The following is a 22,980-nucleotide window of genomic DNA, read 5'->3' on the forward strand; positions in this document are numbered from 1 at the left end:
ACACAAAAAATGTTTTGTAATGCATGTTTGTAAAAACTACTTAAATGTCCTAGTCCTGGTTTAATCTAATCCTTGCCCGGAAAACCGACCCTATGTGTTGTTAAAGACATTAAACCTGGGGCAATGCATCATATTTAAATGTGTGCAAACACAAATGATATTTTAAAACGGTAGCAGACAAGGTCAATATTCAGCAAATAATGACTTAACAGGGGGTAGCAAAATGAAGTAATGGAAGTGGGGTGCATAAACTAAACATTATGAGGATGTTGAAATTCTCACAGGCAATACCTGCACAGATGGGCGTGGACAAAATAGAAGGAAGGAGTGTTGTAGTCATTACATGTCGGAGGGTGTGTGTCGACGACAGCGGGGGGAAGAGAGTGTGAAACTCTGCATGGAGTTAGCCAGACTAGCTGGAGAGCCCGATACGGTGGGGAAATAAGTGAGCCGTGGGCTGTGCGGCAAAACCTCATCTGTAGACTCGTAGCTGTATGCCAGAGGATGTAAGAGAGACAGAACAGAAAAGAGGTAGCAAAAAATAGGAAACAAAGAGGAAGATAGCAGTCAGGTAAAAAAATAGTTTACTATGATTTAAGAAACAGGCTAACGAAAGATGTTCCAAAGCCTAATAACATACATTATTAAGGCAGCGTTCAAACTGAAATGGAAGCAAGCAAAATGCTTTACATAGGCAGCAAACACTGATCTACACATCTTGCTTTTGTAACAGGAGTGTGTCTGTGATGCCCAGAAATGTGTCTATATGCATAGAAATATCTTAAACACTCAGGTTCAAGTGATAACTTCGAGCTGTTGATGGATCTGCCGTTAACTTGGACTGTAATGTGACACTGTAAAAAAACTACTTGTAAGTCGCTTTGGATAAAAGCGTCTGCCCAATGAATAAATGTAAATGTAAGTATGTGCAATCCCCTGTATATAAAATGTATATTAAGGTAATACATTGATTTGCCTTTCATGTTGTTGGCAGTGGAAATGTGCCTATATGGACCACATATCAGTCCTGTCACTTTATAAGAAAGTAATCCTAAATCAGATTATGTCAGTTTATCTTATATAAAAGATGCCTGCCAACAGAATCTGTAGCTTTCATTTCAACCTCTCCACCACCATGGTCAAGACCAAATACTGTACGTTTCAAAGGATGTCAGGGACAAGATTGTAGACCTGCACATACCTGGAATAGGCTACAGACAGATGCTTGGTGAGAAGGAAACAACTGTTGGTTCCATTATTTGGAAATAGAAGAATTACAAAATAACTATGAATTGTCCTTGGTCTGGAGCTCCCTGCAAGATTTCCCCAATGGGGTAAATATGATCATGAGAAAAAGTTAAAGATCAGCCCAGAACTACACGGAAGAAACCTGTTAGTGACCACAGTTAGCAAGCAAACCATTGGTAACACACTATTCCACAATAGATTGAAATTCTGGAGCACCTGCAAGGTCCTCATGCACAAGGCGGCCCGCTTGGCTCATCTGAAGTTTGACAATGAACATCAAAATGATTCAGAAAAGGCTTTGGAGAAAGTGCTGTGAGACTAAAAAAACTGACTATGACCCCAAGAACACCATCCATACAGAGAAACACAGTGTTGGAAACATTATGCTTTAGGTCTTTTTCTCTGCTCGGGTACAGGATGACTTCACCGCATTGAAGTGCTGAGGGACGGGCCAATGAAACACCAAATATTGGGCAAGAACCTCCTCCACTTAACTAGATCACTGAAGATGGGTCGTGGATGTGCCTTTAACATGACAAAGACCCCCAAAAAATTGCCAAGACATCCAAAGAGTGGCTAAAGGAGAAACACATTAAATGTCCTAGCCAGTCTCTAGACCCTAGTCCTATAGAACATCTGTGAAAGAAGCTAAAACTACAATTTGCTGAGCTACAGCCAAGAAACCAGAAATGTTTTACCTCTGTGCTTGCGTAAGGGTTTCTCCATAAAATTACAAAGTTATGTTTTGGATCAAATACTTATGTCACTGACTGAGATGCAAATAAATGTATAACTTTTATATATAACGTGGATGTGATATGAAATTAAGCAATTAAAATATCAAGCAGTTTCAAGCCATTTATTCCAAATCAAAGCACGTTTTAAACCTTGAAAACATATAGCATTAAAAATGAATAATTTTTCAGGATTCCCAAAACCTGTGCGAGCCCTGTTATAACTTTTGACCATTAGCTGGTGCTGTCAATAAACTTGTGTCAGATGAACAAGCTGTGCCCGTGATCAAAAATACAATGTTTTGTGTCAAGACACAAAATTATCATGACGATACAGTTAAATTAACCTTCGACAAGCTTGCTTTCAAATTTATTGAAGTGGTATATGACAACCGTTTGATCAAAAAGCTTTTGGTAGGGATGTCTCTACAAGCCATATACCAAATGTTGTGCAAATCAGACCGCTTTTGTAGGAGGAGATCGAAAAAATGTATATGGCGTACAGCTAGTATGGAGAAATATGACAAATGTGGTATCAAAATACTGCGCTTGAGACAACAAATATAGTAATGTTAATCACATAACCGTAGGTAAAAAAATTATATAAGCATTTTCTTATATTTCGATATATGATTTGACCACCAGAGAGTGCTCGACTTAAAATGTACAGGCTCTCCTAAAAATGTGGCAAAGAGAATGGAATACGAAACGAAAAACGTGTATTAAAAAGTTTAAATGGCAAAGGACTGGCTTTTTAAAATTAGAACAAAAAGAACATTTTAACTTATCTGGCTCTTGATAACAGTGCTTCTACTACATTTTCTTTGCTAGTTAAGCCTCCGCCATCGTCTTTTCAGTCAGCTCACTTCACTCTCCTCGCTACTGATCTTTGTTGTGACACTTGCTCCGCTCACGCTAAATACAGCAGACGCATTTAGACACGGAACTTTTGTCTGGTCTTTAACTAAACTAAGTAATGAATTACTATTATTCAAAATGATGGTGGGGGGGTCGGTGCAGCAGTGCATGCTTAAATGCTAAATGCGCATGCATATTACGTGTCACTCTGCAGGCATGCGCGAGTATTCCCAAGACAATAATGGTGGCTTCCATCCTGCATGTTTGTGCTCTGTGACATACTTATTATAATTTCTCCAGCAAAAAGTAGATTTACTGCACCACTACAACCAGCTGAGACATATTCATATACAAAAACACGCTGACAGATTGTATTAAAAGCGCTAATAGCTGAAAACCGGTATGTGTATATGCGCAGCCATGAATTGGTTCTTTACAGCACAACATCGCCATCCACTGGCCTGGAATGCATTATACAGCGTGTTTATTCGTTTTCCCGAATCCATGTAAATGCAGCGTGTACGTGAAACTTTTCAAAAACGCAAAGGAAAAACTTTTTCATCGTGCAAATGTAACCTTAGTTTGTGGGTTAATCACCAGTCAAATTTCAATTATAATGAAAGGACAGTGTTACCTGAACATTTCAGTCAGTTCTCCTTTAATCAGAGCCACCAGCACTGGAAATCCAATACAAACAGGGACCAGGTACAGCAAAGCCGGCTGTGAAAAGAAACAATTCAACAAGCTCACTATAACTGCATCCATCTGTTAGTTTCTCATTTGAAAACAGTGCATATGCTATTTATATAGAGTGCATAGAATAAATTAAGATTTGGATACATTTCTTACTGAATATGATACCAGTTTGTTGCATTTTTACGAAGCAGGTCTACAAAAACATTTATTTATTTAAGAGTGTGGTCACATAACCTCTTTAGATAAGAAAAATAAGTTCAATTAAAATGAGGTCTTGCAAAAAAGATTACACCCTAGAACAAATACAAATAAATCATTACTTTTAATTATCTCCTTTACATCACCATTCTAGACATTAAATGAAGAAGTTGACAACACACAGCTACATTTATCGTTCTCTATTCTTAAAGAATAAACTCTTTCAGGTTCTGGATAGAGAATGAAGTCATTTTCAGAACTCCCCCCAAGTGTTCTATTGGGTTGTGTAAACCAGTGACCCAGTGGTATGTTTTGGGTCCTTATGTTGAAAGAGTGCCAGGAGTAATGTATAATGTATGTTTTTTTAATATGCATGCACATGATTAATCATCAATGGCCAACATTTCATACAGCAAATGGTCAGAATATGCTGTTGTATTTTTTTTTGTCTTTTCCATTTAATTCCTATTTATGAACAAGGCATTAAGATGATTTTTATTGTAGTAAGTGTATGGTTTTGGTTAAGGTAACAGTGAAAGTGCAGTTTGTATTTGTAAAGGCTATATCTATCAGTCACTCAAGAGAAGTTGGATGCCAGACAGAATCTCCACAGCTGCATAGTGTTGGGACAACTTTCAATGAGTAGGGCTGTCGCGGTGAAGGAATTTCCCCAAAATTATTTTTGTTCACATAGCCGACAGCAATGCACAACAATTTGATTTTAGAAACGTTTTGTTGCATGTCACGTCTCGTGTGCAAGGGGCAAAACTAATGCCTAGCTATGAATATTACGCTATTTTCAATACTAATATTATTCTTAGTATTCCACAGAGACTGCACTGCTCTGTCATCGAAGCCCTGAGACTTGCAAAAGCATCATCCATGTCATCTGTGCTCATCCTACTGGATCTGTCTGCTGCCTTTGACACTGTCAATCATCACATCCTCCTGGCTTCTCTCTGTGCTATGGGCGTCTCTGGAATGGCGTTGCAATGGTTTGAGTCCTACCTCTCGGGTAGGTCATTCAGAGTATCCTGGAGAGATGAGGTCTCCGCGTCCCAACAGCTCAACACGGGGGTGCCACAGGGCTCAGTGCCTGGACCGCTACTCTTCTCCATTTACATGACATCCCTCGGCTCGGTCATTCAGAAGCATGGCTTCTCCTATCACTGCTATGCCGACGACACACAACTCTACTTGTCATTTCAACCGGACGATCCGACGGTCGCTGCTCGCATCGCGGCATGCCTGAGTGACATCTCGCTTTGGATGAAGGATCATCACCTGCAGCTAAACCTTGCAAAAACGGAACTGCTTGTGATCCCGGCCAACTCAAAGATTCACCACAACCTTGCCATTCAACTAGGCTCATCAACGATTACACCATCCAGCACAGCCAGAAACCTGGGAGTGGTAATCGATGATCGGCTTAACCTCACAAGTCATGTTGCCAGCACCACCCGGTCCTGTAGATTCATCCTCTACAACATTAGGAAAATTAGACCTTTCCTATCGGAGCACTCTAAGCAAGTCCTAGTCCAGGCTCTTGTCCTGTCCAAACTGGATTATTGCAATGCGCTTCTGGCTGGACTTCCAGCTTGCACAATCAAACCTCTCCAGATGATCCAGAATGCGGCGGCAAGAGTGGTCTTCAATGAACCGAAGAGAGCGCATGTAACTCCGCTCTTCATCAGGTTACACTGGCTCCCTGTTGCCGCCGCATAACGTTCAAAGCTTTGCTCCTGGCCTACAAGACCAACACCGGATCTGCACCATCGTATCTCCACTCGCTAATGCAGATCTATGTTCCTGCCAGATCACTGCGGTCTGCAAAGGAACAACGACTAGTGGTACCATCCCAAAAAGGAAAAAAGTCACTCTCCCGTACCTTCTCTGGATCTGTTCCACATTGGTGGAATGATCTACCAGCTGCTACAAGATCAGCAGACTCGGTTGCCATTTTAAAAAACGCCTAAAAACGCATCTCTTCCGTCAACACGTCGCTGATTGACTTTCCCTAATTCTCTTCCCTTTCCTTCTTTATATATATATAAAAAAAGAATTACTAACCTCACTATTCTTAGCTTTTATACTGTGCTAGGCTTTAATGGACTAGTTTGATGCACTTATGTATTTTGTTGCCTATGTTGTTATAATTGCTTCCAATGTTTCCTCATCTGTAAGTCGCTTTGGATAAAAGCGTCTGCTAAATGACTAAATGTAAATGTAATTCTATATTATTCGAGCATCACTATTTCAAAACAAGCTTACAGTTCTTCTGACACTGAGCTTAAGTTCTTTTCGTTCTGTACTTAAACTCAATTGCATATTTTCGATTAAACACAGAGCGAACAAAATAAAGCAGACTACACATGATAATACGGAATTATATAAAGAACAACACAAACATGATCATATACTGACTCTGTTTATGTTGTTTAACATGGTTTTGAGGAAACACGCATATCCAAATGGTCGGGTGAAAGCCACGTCTCTGTAAAGCTGGCGGCTGTCAAGAAACCTGCTTGCATCTCCGCCATTACGTTGCGCGTGTGCTGCAGACAAAGACGTGTTTTAAAAGTTTGAGTTTATTGAAGCGCTTTGTGTTTTGCTTGATTAAAGTCATTTCAAACTTTAAAACTGCATTTAGAAGCAGACATTGCCTTTCTGTCTTGTCAGTTTCAGTTTGAGTGCTTAGAATATAAATTATGTCATATTTTCATAGTCCATTCATGTGTCATTCATTATACATGCATGAAGTAAAAAAAACCTAGGCTCATAAAAACAACCAAAGAACATTGCGGTTGGAGCGGTTACTGTCCGTACAGCATTGGTTTTACCAGACTTCTTGTAAGCGCTCCACCCCCAATTTTGCATACGGGGAGGAGAGAAGAACCTCATTTGCATTTAAAGAGAGACACAAAAATGATGCGTTTCCAAATCAGCCACAAATGGCCATGTTTAACGTCGTATAATGAAATATCTGTGGTGTATTTTGAGCTGAAACTTTACAGACACATTCTGGGGATGACACTGACTATTTTTCCATTGCAGAAAACACCTGGGATTGTGGCCCTTTTCCTGTGACCACCTGTGTAATGATTGATTAGACTATTTTTTGTTCTAACACCGCATGAAAAGAGCTGTATCCAGAAAACATGGACATACGTATGTGGAAGAATAACTAGGGAGTAACATGGAAAAGCTCATTTCCTTGAAACATCCAGATATTTTACATGTATATGCGGTAGTATGTAGAAATCTTCTTCACACTGGCTTTGTTAGAGCCTTGGGGTAAATGGTGTGCCTACTCTAGGATACAGCAAATAGTGGAGTATAAAATATATTTATCTGAATGCAGGCTTAAGTTTGGTCTGCTAGACAATGAAAGAAGCAGACTGGGACCTGGGTGGGTTCTGGTTCGCTGAAGAGTATAAACAATCAAAGTTATTTTTGTATTATATTACTAATATTCATAATAAATATTTGTACTTTGTATTCCTCATTTGTAATTCTGTTAAACATATATAAAGTTATTATTTAGAAGGAGGCAGTGATCATTTTTCTTTCCAGAAGACTATTTTTATGAACATTTGTGCAATAGAGAAAGACATTTTACTGTGCCCTCTTTGTTTTTATGTAGTCTTAAAGAACAGTGAAATTAAAATGAAAGTATTTTTATTTGTATTAAATATCAATAAACTGATATACTCGTACTCCCCGGGGTCTCCTCCCAGTCGGACGGGCCCGGAGCACCTTCCGGGGAAGGCGTCCAGTAGGCATCCGTAACAGATGCCCAAGCCACCTCAGCTGACCCCTCTCGATGTGGAGGAGCAGCGGCTCTACTCCGAGCTCCTCCCAGGTGACCGAGCTTCTCACCCTATCTCTAAGGGATCGCCCAGCCACCCTACGGAGGAAGCTCATTTCAGCCGCCTGTATCCGGGATCTTGTCCTTTCGGTCATGACCCAAAGCTCATGACCATAGGTGAGAGTAGGAACGTAGATTGACCGGTAAATTGAGAGCTTCGCCTTGCGGCTCAGCTCTTTCTTTACCACGACGGACCGGTACATCGACCGCATTACTGCAGAAGCTGCACCGATCTGTCTGTCAATCTCCCGTTCCATCCTTCCCTCACTTGTGAACAAGACCCCGAGATACTTAAACTCCTCCACTTGAGGAAGGAACTCTCCACCAACCTGAAGTGGGCAAGCCACCCTTTTCCGACTGAGGAACCATGGCCTCGGATTTGGAGGTACTGATTTTCATTCCAGCCGCTTCGCACTCTGCTGTAAACCGTCCCAGTGCATGCTGAAGGTCCTGGTTTGAAGGGGCCAACACGACAACATCATCCGCAAATAGCAGAGACGACATCGTGTGGTCCCCAAACCTGAAACCCTCCGCCCCTGGCTGGGCCTAGAAATTCTGTCCATAAAAATTACGAACAGAACCGGTGACAAAGGGCAGCCCTGCCGGAGTCCGACATGCACTGGGAACAAGTCCGACTTACTGCCGGCAATGCGAACCAAGCTCCTGCTTCGGCCGTACAGGGACCTGACAGCCCTTAGCAAAGGACCACAGACCCCATACTCCCGAAACACCCTCCACCCCCAGATATCAACCAAAAAAACGACAAGCCCCACGGCCACCAAAGCCTGTGGACCCAGCTCCTGTGAGAGCTCTTCTGCCTCTGCCACAACGCCAGGGCCCAAACCCTCCTCCATCTGCTCGAGGTCAACCAAAAACAACTGGTGGCCTAATGGTTAGAGCGTTGGGCTTGTGGTCAGAAGGTTGCCGGTTCTAATCTCAGTGCCAGCAGGTCATGACTGAAGGGCCCTTGAGCAAGGCACCTTACCCCTGATTGCTCTGCAGTAATGTTCCACTGTATAAAACTACTTGTAAGTCGCTTTGGATAAAAGCCTCTGCCAAATGAATAAATGTAAATGTAAAATGTAAATGTAAAGTGATATGTGTCGGGTCCCCGCTATGATAACAGTAACTTTCTCAAATGTTTACAGAACAAGTGGGAATCCAGTGTGCCTGTATCTTTTTCTATTGCTGTGCTATCACATGACAGAAAGTTTAAGGCCTTAAATAGTCGTACATCAAACCAGACTAATCTGGTGCCCATTGCACGTCAAACCAAGATTGCTACGGGGTCAAAAAGCAAGACTGTTAAGTTAGCACTTTTAAACATCCGCTCACTTAAAAACAAATCACTTCTAGTCAACGACTTTATAACCACATACAAACTGGATTTTATGTTTCTAAATTAAACCTGGCTAGAAGACCGCTGCAGTGCAACAGTCCTCAATGAAGCATCCCCTCCTAACTTTAATTTTATGAGTGTCTGCAGATCAGTTAGGCGAGGTGGGGGAGTAGCTGCTCTTTTTAAAGATGTCTATCAATGTAAGCAAATATCATTTGGAAATTACATGTCTTTTGAATATCTGGGTATTGTGTTAAAAGGTGCTCCTCGCATTTTACTTGTCACTATTTACAGGCCTCCAAAATACTCTTCATCCTTTGCGGAGGACTTTACTCCGTAAACGACATTTGCTTAAGTACTGATTCAGGCAAATTATCCGTGCTGGTCCTACTCGACCTCAGTGCTGCATTTGACATGGTCGATCACAACATACTTATAGACAGGCTGGAAAACTGGGTGGGGCTTTCTGCGATAGTCCTAAAATGGTTCAGGTCATACCTAGAAGCAAGAGGTTATTATGTGAGTATAGGTGACCTTAATAAGTCTGAGTGGACATCCATGACATGCGGAGTCCCTCAAGGCTCAATTCTTGCGCCTCTCCTATTCAACCTGTACATGCTCCCAATGAGCCAAATAATGAGAAATAACCAAATTGCTTACCACAGCTACGCAGACGACACACAGATATACTTTTATATAATATAACGATTACAGCCCCATTGACTCCCTGCTCAAACGCATTGATGAAATAAATAGTTGGATGTGCCAAAACTTTCTTCAGTTAAACAAAGACAAAACTGAAATCATTGCGTTTGGAAATAAGATGAAGTTCTCAAGGTGAACGCGTACCTTCACTCTAAAGGTCAAACAACAAAAGTCAGGAATCTCGGTGTGTCTCTAGAGTCAGACCTTAGCTTCAGTAGTCATGTCATAGCAATAACTAAATCAGCATACTATCATCTGAAAAATATTGCAAGAATTAGATGCTTTGTTTCCAGTCAAGACTTCGAGAAACTAGTGCATGCTTTCATCACCAGCAGGGTGGATTATTGTAATGGACTCCTAACTGATCTCCCCAAAAAGACCATAAGACAGTTGCAGCTCATACAGAACACTGCGACAAGGATTCTGAGCAGAACCAGAAAATATGATCATATCATACCAGTCCTCAGGTCTTTAAAATCTATCCTATATGTAACTGGTAGCCAGTGTAAAGTTTTATAACTGGTATATAAATCGTTCAATGGCCTAGGACCTCAATACATTGCAGATATGCTCATTGAATATAGACCCAAAAGAACACTCCGGTAATTAGGATTGCAACAGCTAGAAATACCAAGGGTTCTCTCCAAGCAAGGAGAGTCTGCATTTAGCTATTATGCCAGCCGCAGCTGGAACAGATGTGCTCCCACAGTAGTCACATTCAAATCCAGACTCAAAACACATCTGTTTAACTTTGCATTTAATTAATGTGCACTGTGCCTCTGACTAGAGGTCTTCTCGGGTCCAAAGATCTTTACCCGACCTGAAATGACCCGAATCACTTTTTACCCCGAACCCGAGACAGACCCGATAACGTTTTTATTTTAAAGCCCCAACCCGAGACAGACCCGATAACGTTAGACCTGAGTCCGACCCATCGTATATATTTTTTAAACCCGACTAGACCTGAATGTAAACCGACGTGTATTAATGAAATTGATATGGCAATGAACACGTTGATCCTCTTGTTTTGCTCTGGCAAATTGCGCAAACTGAGGCTAAATGGGTTGTGCCAGTTTTAGCTGAATCAAATCTAAATAAGTGACGACATGGCAACCACTCGCGCGAACATTCTGTCTCAACAATGTGTTCCAAACCGCGTAGTACTGAAATGTGCGCGTCTTTTAATATCTACTTCTGGTCGCCTGGTGGAAGTATGTTTTTCCTGAATACGATGGTAACTACATAGAGTGCAAACCCCTGCAGCGTTGGAAACTTCGGGATTTCAATTCTAAGGTGATTTCAGATCACCGCGACTTTCGGAAGATTTGCGTGGCTTTCAACCGATCGGCTGAGGGTCGGAGGAGAGTTGGTAACTACACGCACACACACAAGCGACGAGCTGTTATTGTACAGGATAGTTCAGGTCTTCCTCGGGTCAATTAAGCAAAACAATTTTTTACTTTATATTACCCGAGACCCGAAGACACTAATAATATACCTGACCCGTGTCCGAAGCTCCCGTGAATCTTTTAGACCCGAACCCGCTCGGGTCTCGGATCTAAGTGGACCCGTGAAGACCTCTACCTCTGACCGTCCGACTGTTTGTGCTGTACTTTATTTTAGTTATTTTCTATTCTTAACTGGTTAAATTTTGTTTTTGTTATTTCTTCACTGTTCTATCAAATGGATATTTTAAATTTCTTCTATATAAAGCACTTTGAATTACCATTGTGTATGAAATGTGCTTTATAAATAAACTTGCCTTGCCTTGCCTATACACGTGAATGATTTTCACTGGTGTTTGTAAAATACTTTTCAGCAATACATATGAATAAATTTCACTAAGCTCGATCAATACTTTAATCTAACTAGAGCTTGTAAGACGTTTTTCGGTAACACATATGGATGATTTTCACGAAGGTAAGTCCATATTTTTATTTCACTTGTTTGTTACAGGTATTCAGCAATACGTTTGAAGAAAATTTGATCAATATTTTTTTAACCAGTGTTTGTAAGACTCGGAATTAAGACTCATTGAGTTTAATGCATTTTATTTAAAAGCTAACATTTTAAAAATACATGTGTTTTATTTTAATTCTGTCTTTAATAGGTAATAATAAAGAATGACAGAAGCTGCCTCTTGCAGAACAGCAGACCGATCTCTAGTCAGAGACAAATATAATTGTCCTATTTGTACGCAGCCCAGCTGCAAATGCATTGGCAATATGAATGTGCATTTTGTCATGCCGATAAAGCACACTTAAATAGAAAATTTTAATTGATAGCGTCACTGACCTGACAGAAAGTAAAGTAAGCTTATGTCATTTTTAGCATAGATCTGTTTAACAGATCACTGTATCTTTGTGCAATGTGATTTGAATTACAACACTGTATGTACCCAATGTTTCTAGAATGTATCCGATATGGTAAATCTTCCATGTAGTGTTAATTGCCTAATAGTTCCACAGGACTCCCAACAAGATGTCTGTCCAGATGTTTCCTTTAAAACAACAAGTACATGCTGTAGATGTTGAAGAGATGTCGTATATACAGTGCCTATAAAAAGTATTCACCCCCTTAATTTTTTTCACATTTTGTTATGTTGCAGAGTATGAAAAGCTGAACATGCGTATAAGAGCAAAACCAAGCCATGAGGTCAAAAGAACAGTATAGCTCTAACGTGGGATTGTATCAAAACACAGATCTGAGGAAGACAACAAATAATCTGCTGTATTGAAGGTTCAAGGAAGCATGTGGCCTCCATTAATCATTGATAAAAGTTTGGAACAACCAGATCTCTTGAGTTGTGATCCTTGTCAGAGGTAGGTAGTAACGAGATACATTTACTTCTTTACATTTACTTGAGTAACAATTTGGAAAATATGTACTTTTAAATGTAAAATTAAAAGTGGGTACTTTTACTCTTACTTGAGTATATTTCTAATAGAAAATCAGAAGCTGATTGTGCACGGAAAGTATTCAGACCCCCTTACATTTTTCACTCTTTGTTATATTGCAGCCATTTGCTAAAATCATTTAAGTTAATTTTTTTCTCATTAATGTACACACAGCACCCCATATTGCCAGAAAAACACAGAATTGACATTTTTGCAGATTTATAAAAAAAAGGAAATATCACATGGTCCTAAGTATTCAGACCCTTCGCTGTGACACTCATATATTTAACTCAGATGCTGTCCATTTCTTCTGATCATCCTTGAGATGGTTCTACACCTTCATTTGAGTCCAGCTCTGTTTGATTATACTGATTGGACTTGATTAGGAAAGCCACACACCTGTCTAAATAAGACCTGCCTGAAGAGCTCAGAGACAGAATTGTGGCAAGGCACAGATCTGACCAAGGTTACAAAAACATTTCGGCTGCACTTAAGGTTCCTAAGAGCACAGTGGCCTCCATAATCCTTAAATGGAAGACGTTTGGGACGACCAGAACCCTTCCTAGAGCTGGCCGTCCGGCCAAACTGAGTTATCAGGGGAGAAGAGCCTTGGTGAGAGAGGTAAAGAAGAACCCAAAGATCACTGTGGCTGAGCTCCAGAGATGCAATCGGGAGATGGGAGAAAGTTGTAGAAAGTCATCCATCACTGCAGCCCTCCACCAGTCGGGGCTTTATGGCAGAGTGGCCCGACGGAAGCCTCTCCTCAGTGCAAGACATATGAAAGCCCACATGGAGTTTGCTAAAAAACACCTGAAGGACTCAAAGATGTGAGAAATAAGATTCTATAACTTTTTTGCCTTAATTCTATGCGGTATGTGTGGAGAAAACCAGGCACTGCTCATCACCTGTCCAATACAGTCCCAACAGTAAAGCATGGTTTGTGAACCCAAAGCACAGCTAAAATAACGAAGGAGTGGCTTCACAACAACGGTTCTTGAATAAGCGCTGACTTAAACCCAATTGAGGATCTCTGGAGAGCCCTGAAAATGGCTGTCCACAAACGTTTACCATCCAACCTGACAGAACTGGACAGGATCTGCAAGGAGGAATGGCAGAGGATCCCCAAATCCAGGTGTGAAAAACTTGTTACATCTTTCCCAAAAAGACTCATGGCTGTATTAGATCAAAAGGGTGCTTCTACTAAATACTGAGCAAAGGGTCTGAATACTTAGGACCATGTGATATTTCAGTTTTTCTTTTTTAATAAATCTGCAAAAATGTCAACAATTCTGTGAGAATATATTAATATACATTAATGAGAAAATAAAAAGAACTTACATGATTTTAGCAAATGGCTGCAATATAACAAAGAGTGAAAAATGTAAGGGGGTCTGAATACTTTCCGTACCCACTGTACATATGCTTACCATGTTGTGCCTAAACTGGCTTCTGCACCCCCAAAATCCGGTGATCCGAATGTTGTTCTTCTGGTCCCTAGATCAATATTTTTTTCGTGGCATGTAATCAAGTTAAATGATCCATTAGATATAAAATGAAGCACACGTTATCAATAGGGATGGGTATCGTTAAGGTTTTAACGGTATTACTACTTTTATTGATACCACTTATCGATCCGGTACTTTAACGGTACTCTTATCGGTAATAATTTTCTTCACTATCTCCTCGTGCATCCTCCTACTAGCTGCCACTGCCACTGCGAAGGGGCTTCGGGGGTTTGTCTTTAGCTTGGACCAGATGCTGGAGTGGATTGGTTCACTGTAACTGCAGCTTTACATTCACATAAATTATAATGTAGATAACTCCGTTTGGGCTTAAAAGATGTTTTGCCAGATTACTTGTGTTTCCGCTCTTACAAGCAAAAATCTTGTTGCACTTGTTGCAACGAACATTGTCTGCATCCACTCGAGTGAAATGTAACCAGACTTTAGACCGTTTGATTATCTACGTCATCGTCAATGTTAAGCGCGAGCTTTCGTGTTATGTGCTTGCACGCTCTCGTGTTGTGTGCGCGCGAGCTCTGTGTAGTGTGGGACAGACGGACATTTCGCGTGCGAGATTGCGAATAACGATAATGCAGGTAAATGTTTTTAATATTATCGCAAATTAGAAATGGTTTATGCCAGGTAACGTTTATTTAGCAATAATAAATAGGAAATGTTTTTCTTAATTTCTACAGTATCGACAGCAGAACCGTTAACGTCAGAGTTTATCGATACTTCGGTCTTTCATAATTTAGCCCCGGAACAGATTAAGTACCGGGTTTGGTACCCATCTCTAGTTATCAAATAATTCAGATACATTATAATTGACCCATCTGTCCAGTCTAAAGGCCTACTGTGCTGCAGTTCCCGGTTCATCATGCTCTCATTTGAAAATGTAATTTGCCTCGCACTCTAGAGCGGCTGAAAGCTTGTTCTTACCTGAGCGTGCTTAAAGGTGTGCATAACAAATATAGTGAGGCCCAGACCGAATATGTATGCCAAAAAGCTGGTGTAAAAGTAGGTTCTTGTATTCTTCTTCAAACTAAGAGCAAAAGAAAAGAAAATGAAAGTAGTAGCACCCACAACAACCCATTCCATATCAAGCTACGGAAATGAATGACAACTGAGACTTTACCTGACATCAAAGCGTAAGAGCAAAGCAATGAAAATTCCTGAAAGAACACAAAATAAATTAATTTAATAAAATTAATTTACATTTTTTTGTACAAAAAATCATCTTTTTCAGGAAATTTAAATATGAAGACCAAGCTGTTTTGTCAATTATTGCATCCAGGTAATATTTATGTGACAAATGCATATCTAGCCAGCAAACTGTAGCCTACAGTAACTACCAGTAATGACAGTAACTCGTGATTGAACGGGTATCAGGGGAGGGGCCATGCATACCCAAAAAAATCCTGAACACAAAGATGTGGAAATGCTGTTTAACAGTCTTACTTTATAATTCTGTCATACAAAGTTCGCAGTCTACGTAAAGCTTTTCAGCAACACATTTCTAACATTTATAATGTGTTAGGACAACTATTCTGGTAATTACTTTACCCAGACTTTAAATAATCTTTGCAAAATTACCTGGAATTACAATGTCCCCCAGTCCAAGCATGGCGAAATTACGGGCATCTAACCCCATTTCCAGCAAATCTTGAGGAAAAACCACTAAAATAAAGAGAGGGGTAGCAAAAATGAGAGCAAAAATAAAGAGAGAGTGAGCAAACACTAGAGGATTAGTCCATCATACAGTTATTTCTAGCATGAAACAGGTCATCACTTTTTCATATTCATAAACTTACAAGTCTTGTGATTATTGGAGAAATCTTTTAGGCATAATATTTCTTTAATTTAATTTAATATTATATATTACTATCAAAATACTTCACTATGATGTCTCCAGATTTTATATGTCTGCTGCAACCTTGTTGCATAAAAAGTACCCTCTTAGTTTGCAAATGACATAGTCATGAACGTGAAAGCAGCACCAACTAGTAGAAAAATCATACGACGACACTTAAGAAATTTTTCTAATACTTATGTAGAACTATTCAAATACTAACTGCCCAAATCATTCTTTAAATCATTCCAAGGTTCCCTGGGTATAGATTGATGTATGGCCTAACGTATGAACAATGGCATTGACTTATATAATATAATTGTGAAAGAAAAAACAGTGTAACTGTCACAGTATTCATAAACTATGAAAAAATATTTGTACTTAGCCCCGCAATTTTTTTGGGCCTCAAAATCAGTGGTCGTCATACGTTTTCTTGTGTAGCTCGGTGGTTAGAGCATGGTGCTTGCAATGCCAAGGTTGTGGGTTCAATCCTAGCGGATTGCACTTACTAATTCATTTATTATTTAATATAACATTACTTACATTAGGTATAAAAATACCAAAGAATTCTGTGGCTCACCAGTTTTGAAACATTTTAATATGGTGATGTGAGCCGAGCATAAAATGTGATCCGGGAATCCGGTGTGTAAACTGGTGTAAAATATATATTAAATATTTAAACTAGCTTGCAATCTAAGTGATCAAAGATTTAATGATTTTTTTTATATTTCAGTATATTATAAATTCATTACAGATGAAGTGAAGAAGCGTGACAACTCTAAGGTCTTCTGTAACGGTAACTTAACCCTGTGTGAAGCAGCTTTTATTCTTATGAAAAATAGCATTTAAAATTTCCGAATAGTTATTGCGGATCGAATATTCAAATATTTGTGCACATCCCTAATTTTGAGTATTAAGGACACTTTTCATCAGGTTCACAACACAATGTAAAGATAACGTCACAAACTAAACAAGAGCATTCGCCTGTCATTCATTCTTCTTGTGAACAGACTGGAAATGATTCAGCGCTATCACAAGTAATCAACAGATAAATGGCGTATTCTGAACTCCTCTGTGTCAAGTTTCGTTTTAAAGGTCTCAAATATTAAATCGTTCATCCTCAGAATATGTCAAAGCAAACAGGGAATTCTAGTAATGCGCTAACGTTGTGTCTCAATGATGAGCTGGCTATGAAAGACGCAACGACAACGAAAAAGTAGACTCTCCCCTTCTCACACACATAGGGCTACTCTGGTGCATGTGCTTTTCACATGAAATATAACACCTAGGAAAAAATCCAAACTGGCAAGGTCGCACATGCGCGACTACAACTGGTGGCAAAATGCAACCATTAATTCGCAGTCTGGAGCCCTGGTCTAAACGTAGTTCTGGAGCTCAAGGGTTTGAGTTCCATGTTGGTTTACAATATCCTAAGATTTTTCTACTCAAAATGCTACCACAGCCCATTCGGATTGCTGATTCAGAGAGAAAAATACAATTGATAGGATGAGAGGATTATGAAATACTTGCACTTAATGGGAGCTTCAAAAGACTTTGCGACAGTCACCATGACATTGGTGCCAAAAACCTACAAGAAAAAGAGTAAGATAAATGTTATAACAATTGAAGAGATGGTTATGAATGGATAGTACCTTGCTAAATTTCAACTCATGTTTATAGTGAAGAGATTAAGTGACTCACCCAGAACACATCATAAACAAAAAGACCTCCCAGCAGGATGCAGCCAGTGCTGACATTGTTCAGATGAAGCAGCTCAACTCCATTCAGAGCAAATGCCAGACCAAACAGATTGTTAGCAACCCAATGCTGGCAAAAAGATTTAAAGTTTAATCACACAAGGATAATTACAGACCATTTTTACAGTCAGTGTAAGGAACAAAATAAATATTTGTTTTCAATTATTTAAATAATGCTTTTCTTATGTTTTACTGTTGCCCAAATGCATTTCCTGTAAAACACCTGTGCAAAAAGTGCAACAGAAATACATTTAAACCGAATTGACAAGAAATCGTAAAATAAGACATAGTTTAAATGTGCAATATTAACATTTAGTCGAAAACTAAAAACGAATCAATCCAATAAAAATAATTCAATATTTAGCTTATTATAACCAAGGCCCTGTCTACACGAACAGGTATTTTCAAATCCGCAGATTTTCTATGCGGTTTGGCAGTTTGTCCACAAAGAATCGCAGTACCCGGTCACTGAAACCAAACTTTTTTGAAAACTCTGGCCAGGGTGAAGATTTTTTTTAAACTACCGTTTCAGTGTTGTCGTGTAGATGGGGAAACCAGAGATTCGGCATATGATGTTGGAATGCGTGCCGCTATCTCCTTTGTTTGAGATTCTAGACTTCTGTTTAGCCAACACGGTTTTATGGTTAGGTTTGTATCGCCCCCCGTTGGTTTGGCTTTGCTGTTTCATGTGGACATGGTTTTCTTTTAATTGAATACCCGTGTACGTGTGAACTAGGCCTAAATCAGAGACAGGAAAGTATTCCCATATGCCTTCTCCCAAAATGTTGTGGATATCTCCCTTATAAACACACCAAGACTGGTCATATTAGAAGGAGACGACAATAGTCTCATCTAAATGTGGGAGGGAGGAGACGGTTGGCCAAGGAAATAATTTCTTTGGTGGCAAAAGTGAGATATTTGACATTTTAATGTATTGAAGTACATTAAAAAGTCCTTAGACTTCAGAGGCAGCATCTGTGCAAGAAGGCAGCCCAGCGAAATAGGCATTATAACAGAAGTCTATTTATATTATAAACCGAGCATCTTTGCAATAACAAATCCCATATTTACAATAATCATTTCTCGCTAGAAATGCAATCAAAACTTGTTGAAAGTGAAAATTAAACTTTTTATACATTTATAGAAAACTATGCTCCAAGGGTATTTCGGCCGCCATTTAATTTTTTCGAGCTTGGGCCTTTTTGGCCAATCACGTTCCTTGCATGTAGTTATCGAAATGACAGGTCTCTGTCATTGGTTTGCTGTGAAAAATCAGCTTCACGATGAGTTTCTTTTCAGAAAAGTTGAACTTTTTTCAACCTCAAAAGACGCTCTGAGCTGCAGAAAAAGACGTCGGCACTGGCGTTTAAAAATCCGCTCAGGACGTTTTTTTGAAAACACGGTTTACTCCATAGGATTATAATGTAAAACAGACGCTACCAGCTTGAAGTCTGAATACGCTGTCTTTAAAGGTCCCATTCCCGTGATCCAATTTTTCAACCTAAGTTAGTGTGTAATGTCAGGTATGTGTCAACAATACATGCAAAATTTTAAAGCTCAAAGTTCAGTACAAAGCAAGATATGGTCTTTAACAGAATTCGCTTTTCAGGGACTACAGAGAATCGGCTGGAATCGGTCTACAGCCCTCTTCTTCCCAGGTACATGATGTCACTATTCCCAGAGCTTTTAATAACCTCCACCAAAAGGAATATGCCAAAAAAAGGCGGGGTTTCCTTAGAGAAGATGAAGAGCAGTGGAGTGTAGAGTAGTGTTTGGTTATCAGAGATTGTAAACATTTGACTGTGCTTTGCGCTAATATTCGCGCTTTGTCTCGCTGTCTCATGGTGTTTGTGGTGGATTTAAGTTGTTATTTTATTCGTTTTTAAATTTTTGGGACCAGTATGAATGGGTTTATGATCAGCATGGCCTTGGCGCTGGTTGTATTGGTGCTGGCGGGCGAAGCCTTTGAAGATCTACTGGCTTCTACGGTGTCGAGCCAGATTTATTCAAGAGACTTCTTGCTATCTTTACGATATGATAATCACGCCGTCGATTTAAAGATTCCAATAAGTGGATGTTTGCGTGACCAAAGGAGATAAAGAATTATGAAGCGAGGGTCGAGAGGAGGAATTCGCAACAGATTGCGGAGGGGAGGAAGCCGTCACCCCCTTCCAGTGATCATGCTGTCTAACGTGAGATCTCTCAACAACAAGATAGATGAGGTCGTGCTTCGGGTCAAACAAGAGGAGGAATTTAGGAGAACTAATCTCATCTGTTTCACAGAAACATGGTTAAATGAAGACCACAGTGTGGACATCGAGGGATTTACCACTATACGAGCCAAAAATCGGAAGCTGGGGGACTCATGCATGTATGTTGATAAGAACTGGTCACAGTATACTATAATTGAACAGACTTGTACCCCGGACTATGAGACTTTGGCTGCATCTTTTATACCCTTCTATCTGCAGCGGGAATTTGGTCGAATAACCATATTCCTAGTATATGTACCAGGTCCTAATAATAACATGGCAGCAGAGCATATTGCAGAGTGCTTTACTAGGATCCTGACAAAGTCGGCAGACCAACCAGTCTTCATACTAGGGGATTTGAATACACTTTCATTAACAGAGACTCTTCCACACTTGCATTATATTGATTGTCCAACCCATTTCTCACGCACACTGGATTTGTGTAATGGCAACATTGATGACACATACAAGGCAGTATGTTGATCACCAATTGGTAGATCGGATCACAATGTTATCCGTCTACTGCCAAAATACAGACAACTTGTTAGAAGGGATAAACCAGTGGAAAAGAGAATTCAGGTCTGGAGTAAGGACAATGAAGACACGTTAAAGGACTGTTTTTGCACAACAAACTGAGATGTCTTTTTAGATTCATGCAGAGACCCTCACGAACTAACCGACTGTATAACCTCTTATATTAAATTTTGTGATGAAACTGGTTAAAATCTACTAAAATAATAAGCCATGGCTCTCTAAAGATTGAATTTGTACCAAGTACATGGAAGTTATCATTTATACGACCTATTCCGAAAAAAGGGAGAGCAAAAAATCTAGAGGACTTTCGTCCTGTGGCGTTAACCTCAATACTAGCTAAATGCATGGAAAGAGTAGTTAGTTATCTAAAACCATACATATCAGAACAATTACATGTACTGCAATTTGCATATAAATCGCAAAAAGGAACAGACTCATTATGGTCGATACAATTGCTAGCCATTTACAAGCACAGGCTTATGTGTGTGTTTCTTTTTTTATTACACCTCTGCCTTTAATGACATGCAGATACATTTACTCTTGGAACGTCTCCTGGTTCTAGGTGTGAATGGGGGAATAGTTCATTGGATAAAGAATTTTCTAACAAATCGACCACCGTGAGTTTGTGCTCGGGGACTCGAATCAGATATTATATCTTTAAACACAGGGGCACCCCAAGGATGCGTCCTGTCACCTCTTTTTTCTGTTTATACAAGTGGTATAAGAGTGCAGCATGAGAATTACAAACTATATCAATATGCAGATGATATGGCACTTGTGGCACTTTTATGGAAAGTACATTGTACATGTGTAGACTAAAAACTGTGCAACTTGACCCGCATTGAGAGACGCATACACTGAGAGAGACGTTTGATTTTAAAACTGCTGCACGGAGATGTGTGCACGGAGAGACATGTCTGACTTTAAAACTGCACACCTCACGCTGCACAGAAACGTATGCACGGAGAGACATGTCTGACTTTAAAGCGGCCAATCTTTGGCTGTTTTGGAAGCTTTGATTATGTTTTTGGGGTGTTTAAAAAAGCACTTTTCGATTGAAGTATAACTGAGGTCTGCTAATGCATGTGCAAACGAGCATTTTTTATACTATGGTGAGGGAAATGACACTGGACCGAATGGCGTCAGACTGGTTATATTAATACTAATAACAGAAGCTTTAGTTTTTATATTGGACCCGAGTTGGATAATAAAACTAGTGATGTAAATTTCACTGCGAGCTGGATGAAAATCGATTATAATATATTGACGATTCAAGTCAGTCGAGACTTTAAAAGAATAGCATTACATGTTTTGAAAAGTAGGGGCCGCTGTGTTCACTGCAAACTTTGTAAAGGTGGATATGTTGATATTTCAAAAAAATTTAATTTGTCTTAATAAGTCTTAATTTGTTAATATTAAAGAGACTTCTGTATTATTCATTTTTTATTTGATTAAATTATTTTATTTTATTTGTTTTCAAACTGCAACTTCGTTGTAATTTGACATAATAGATATTTGTATTTTACAAAGAATTGTGCATAATAAGAGAAATATTAAAAGGGCAGTACACCGTGAGATCAGAATCGGGAATTGCATCGCATCTTGAGCTTAGTGAATTGTTACATCCCTAAAAACAATTGATTGAACAGGGGCGGTCGAGGGCTAATGGATAGAGAGTCGGACTCGTGACCAGAAGAAGGTTGCCATTTTGATTCTCAGGGCCGGCGGGTAATGACTGAGGTGCCCTTGAGCAAGGCACCTTACCCCACTTGCTTCCCAGGCGCTGCAGTGATAGCTGCCCACTGCTACGGGTGTTCAAGACTTGCTGTGCGTGTGTTCACAACTCTCTGGATGGGTTAAATGCAGAAGTCACATTTCAGGTCTGGGTCACCATAGCTGACAAATAGGTCACTTTCACTTTCATTTCCAAGCAGGATTTCAAAGGACATTTCATAGAAGTGTTTTAGAGGTATGCGCACACACAATATCAGTGTATTACAGCCGATGTTATAGTCATGGAAGCTGTTTTTTGACCGTTGGTTATCCGAATGCGTGTAGCTAAATTCTTATCACCAGCTGTAAGACTGTGATGAAAGTGTCAGTCAAATGTTTACAATCTCTGATAATAACCAAACACTACTCCAGCGGCTCTTCATCTTCTTTAAGGAAGGCCTCGCCTGTGAGGTAACTCAGAATAGTGACATCATGTACTCGGGAAGTAAAGGGCTGTAGTCTGAAGCGTAGTCTGAAAATTCTGTCAAAGACAATATCTCGCTTGGCATTGAACTTTGAGCTTTATCATTTTGCAGATATTATTCATGCTCTAACAGCAACATTACACACTAACTAAAGTCTGAAATTGGCATCACATGGAATGGCGCCTTTAAAACTGCACAGCTCATGCTGCATGGAGAGACACGTCTAAAACTGACATTTTAAAAGGGAAGAAAGACACGCTAGATTTATAACTGAACAGCTCGCAAGTGATGTCACAGACCAACTAATCAATAATGAAATTTGTTGAAAAGTGTTTTCATTATCCA

General features: G+C 39.7%; 1 protein-coding gene across 1 annotated transcript in view; it reads right to left on the reverse strand.

Moving 5' to 3' along the window:
* Positions 1-22,980, reverse strand: part of hm13 (histocompatibility (minor) 13) — a 39,473-nt gene that overhangs the window by 6,081 nt on the left and 10,412 nt on the right. The window contains exons 6-11 of the mRNA XM_079478477.1: positions 17,596-17,721; positions 17,425-17,482; positions 15,639-15,722; positions 15,181-15,217; positions 14,985-15,087; positions 3,475-3,560 (exon numbers count right to left, since the gene is read on the reverse strand). Of these exons, the coding sequence (XP_079334603.1) occupies positions 3,475-3,560; positions 14,985-15,087; positions 15,181-15,217; positions 15,639-15,722; positions 17,425-17,482; positions 17,596-17,721 (494 nt within the window). The remainder of the gene's footprint in view (positions 1-3,474; positions 3,561-14,984; positions 15,088-15,180; positions 15,218-15,638; positions 15,723-17,424; positions 17,483-17,595; positions 17,722-22,980) is intronic.

Source organism: Barbatula barbatula (assembly GCF_947034865.1).
Source record: "Barbatula barbatula genome assembly, chromosome: 17".
Lineage (NCBI taxonomy): Eukaryota > Metazoa > Chordata > Actinopteri > Cypriniformes > Nemacheilidae > Barbatula > Barbatula barbatula.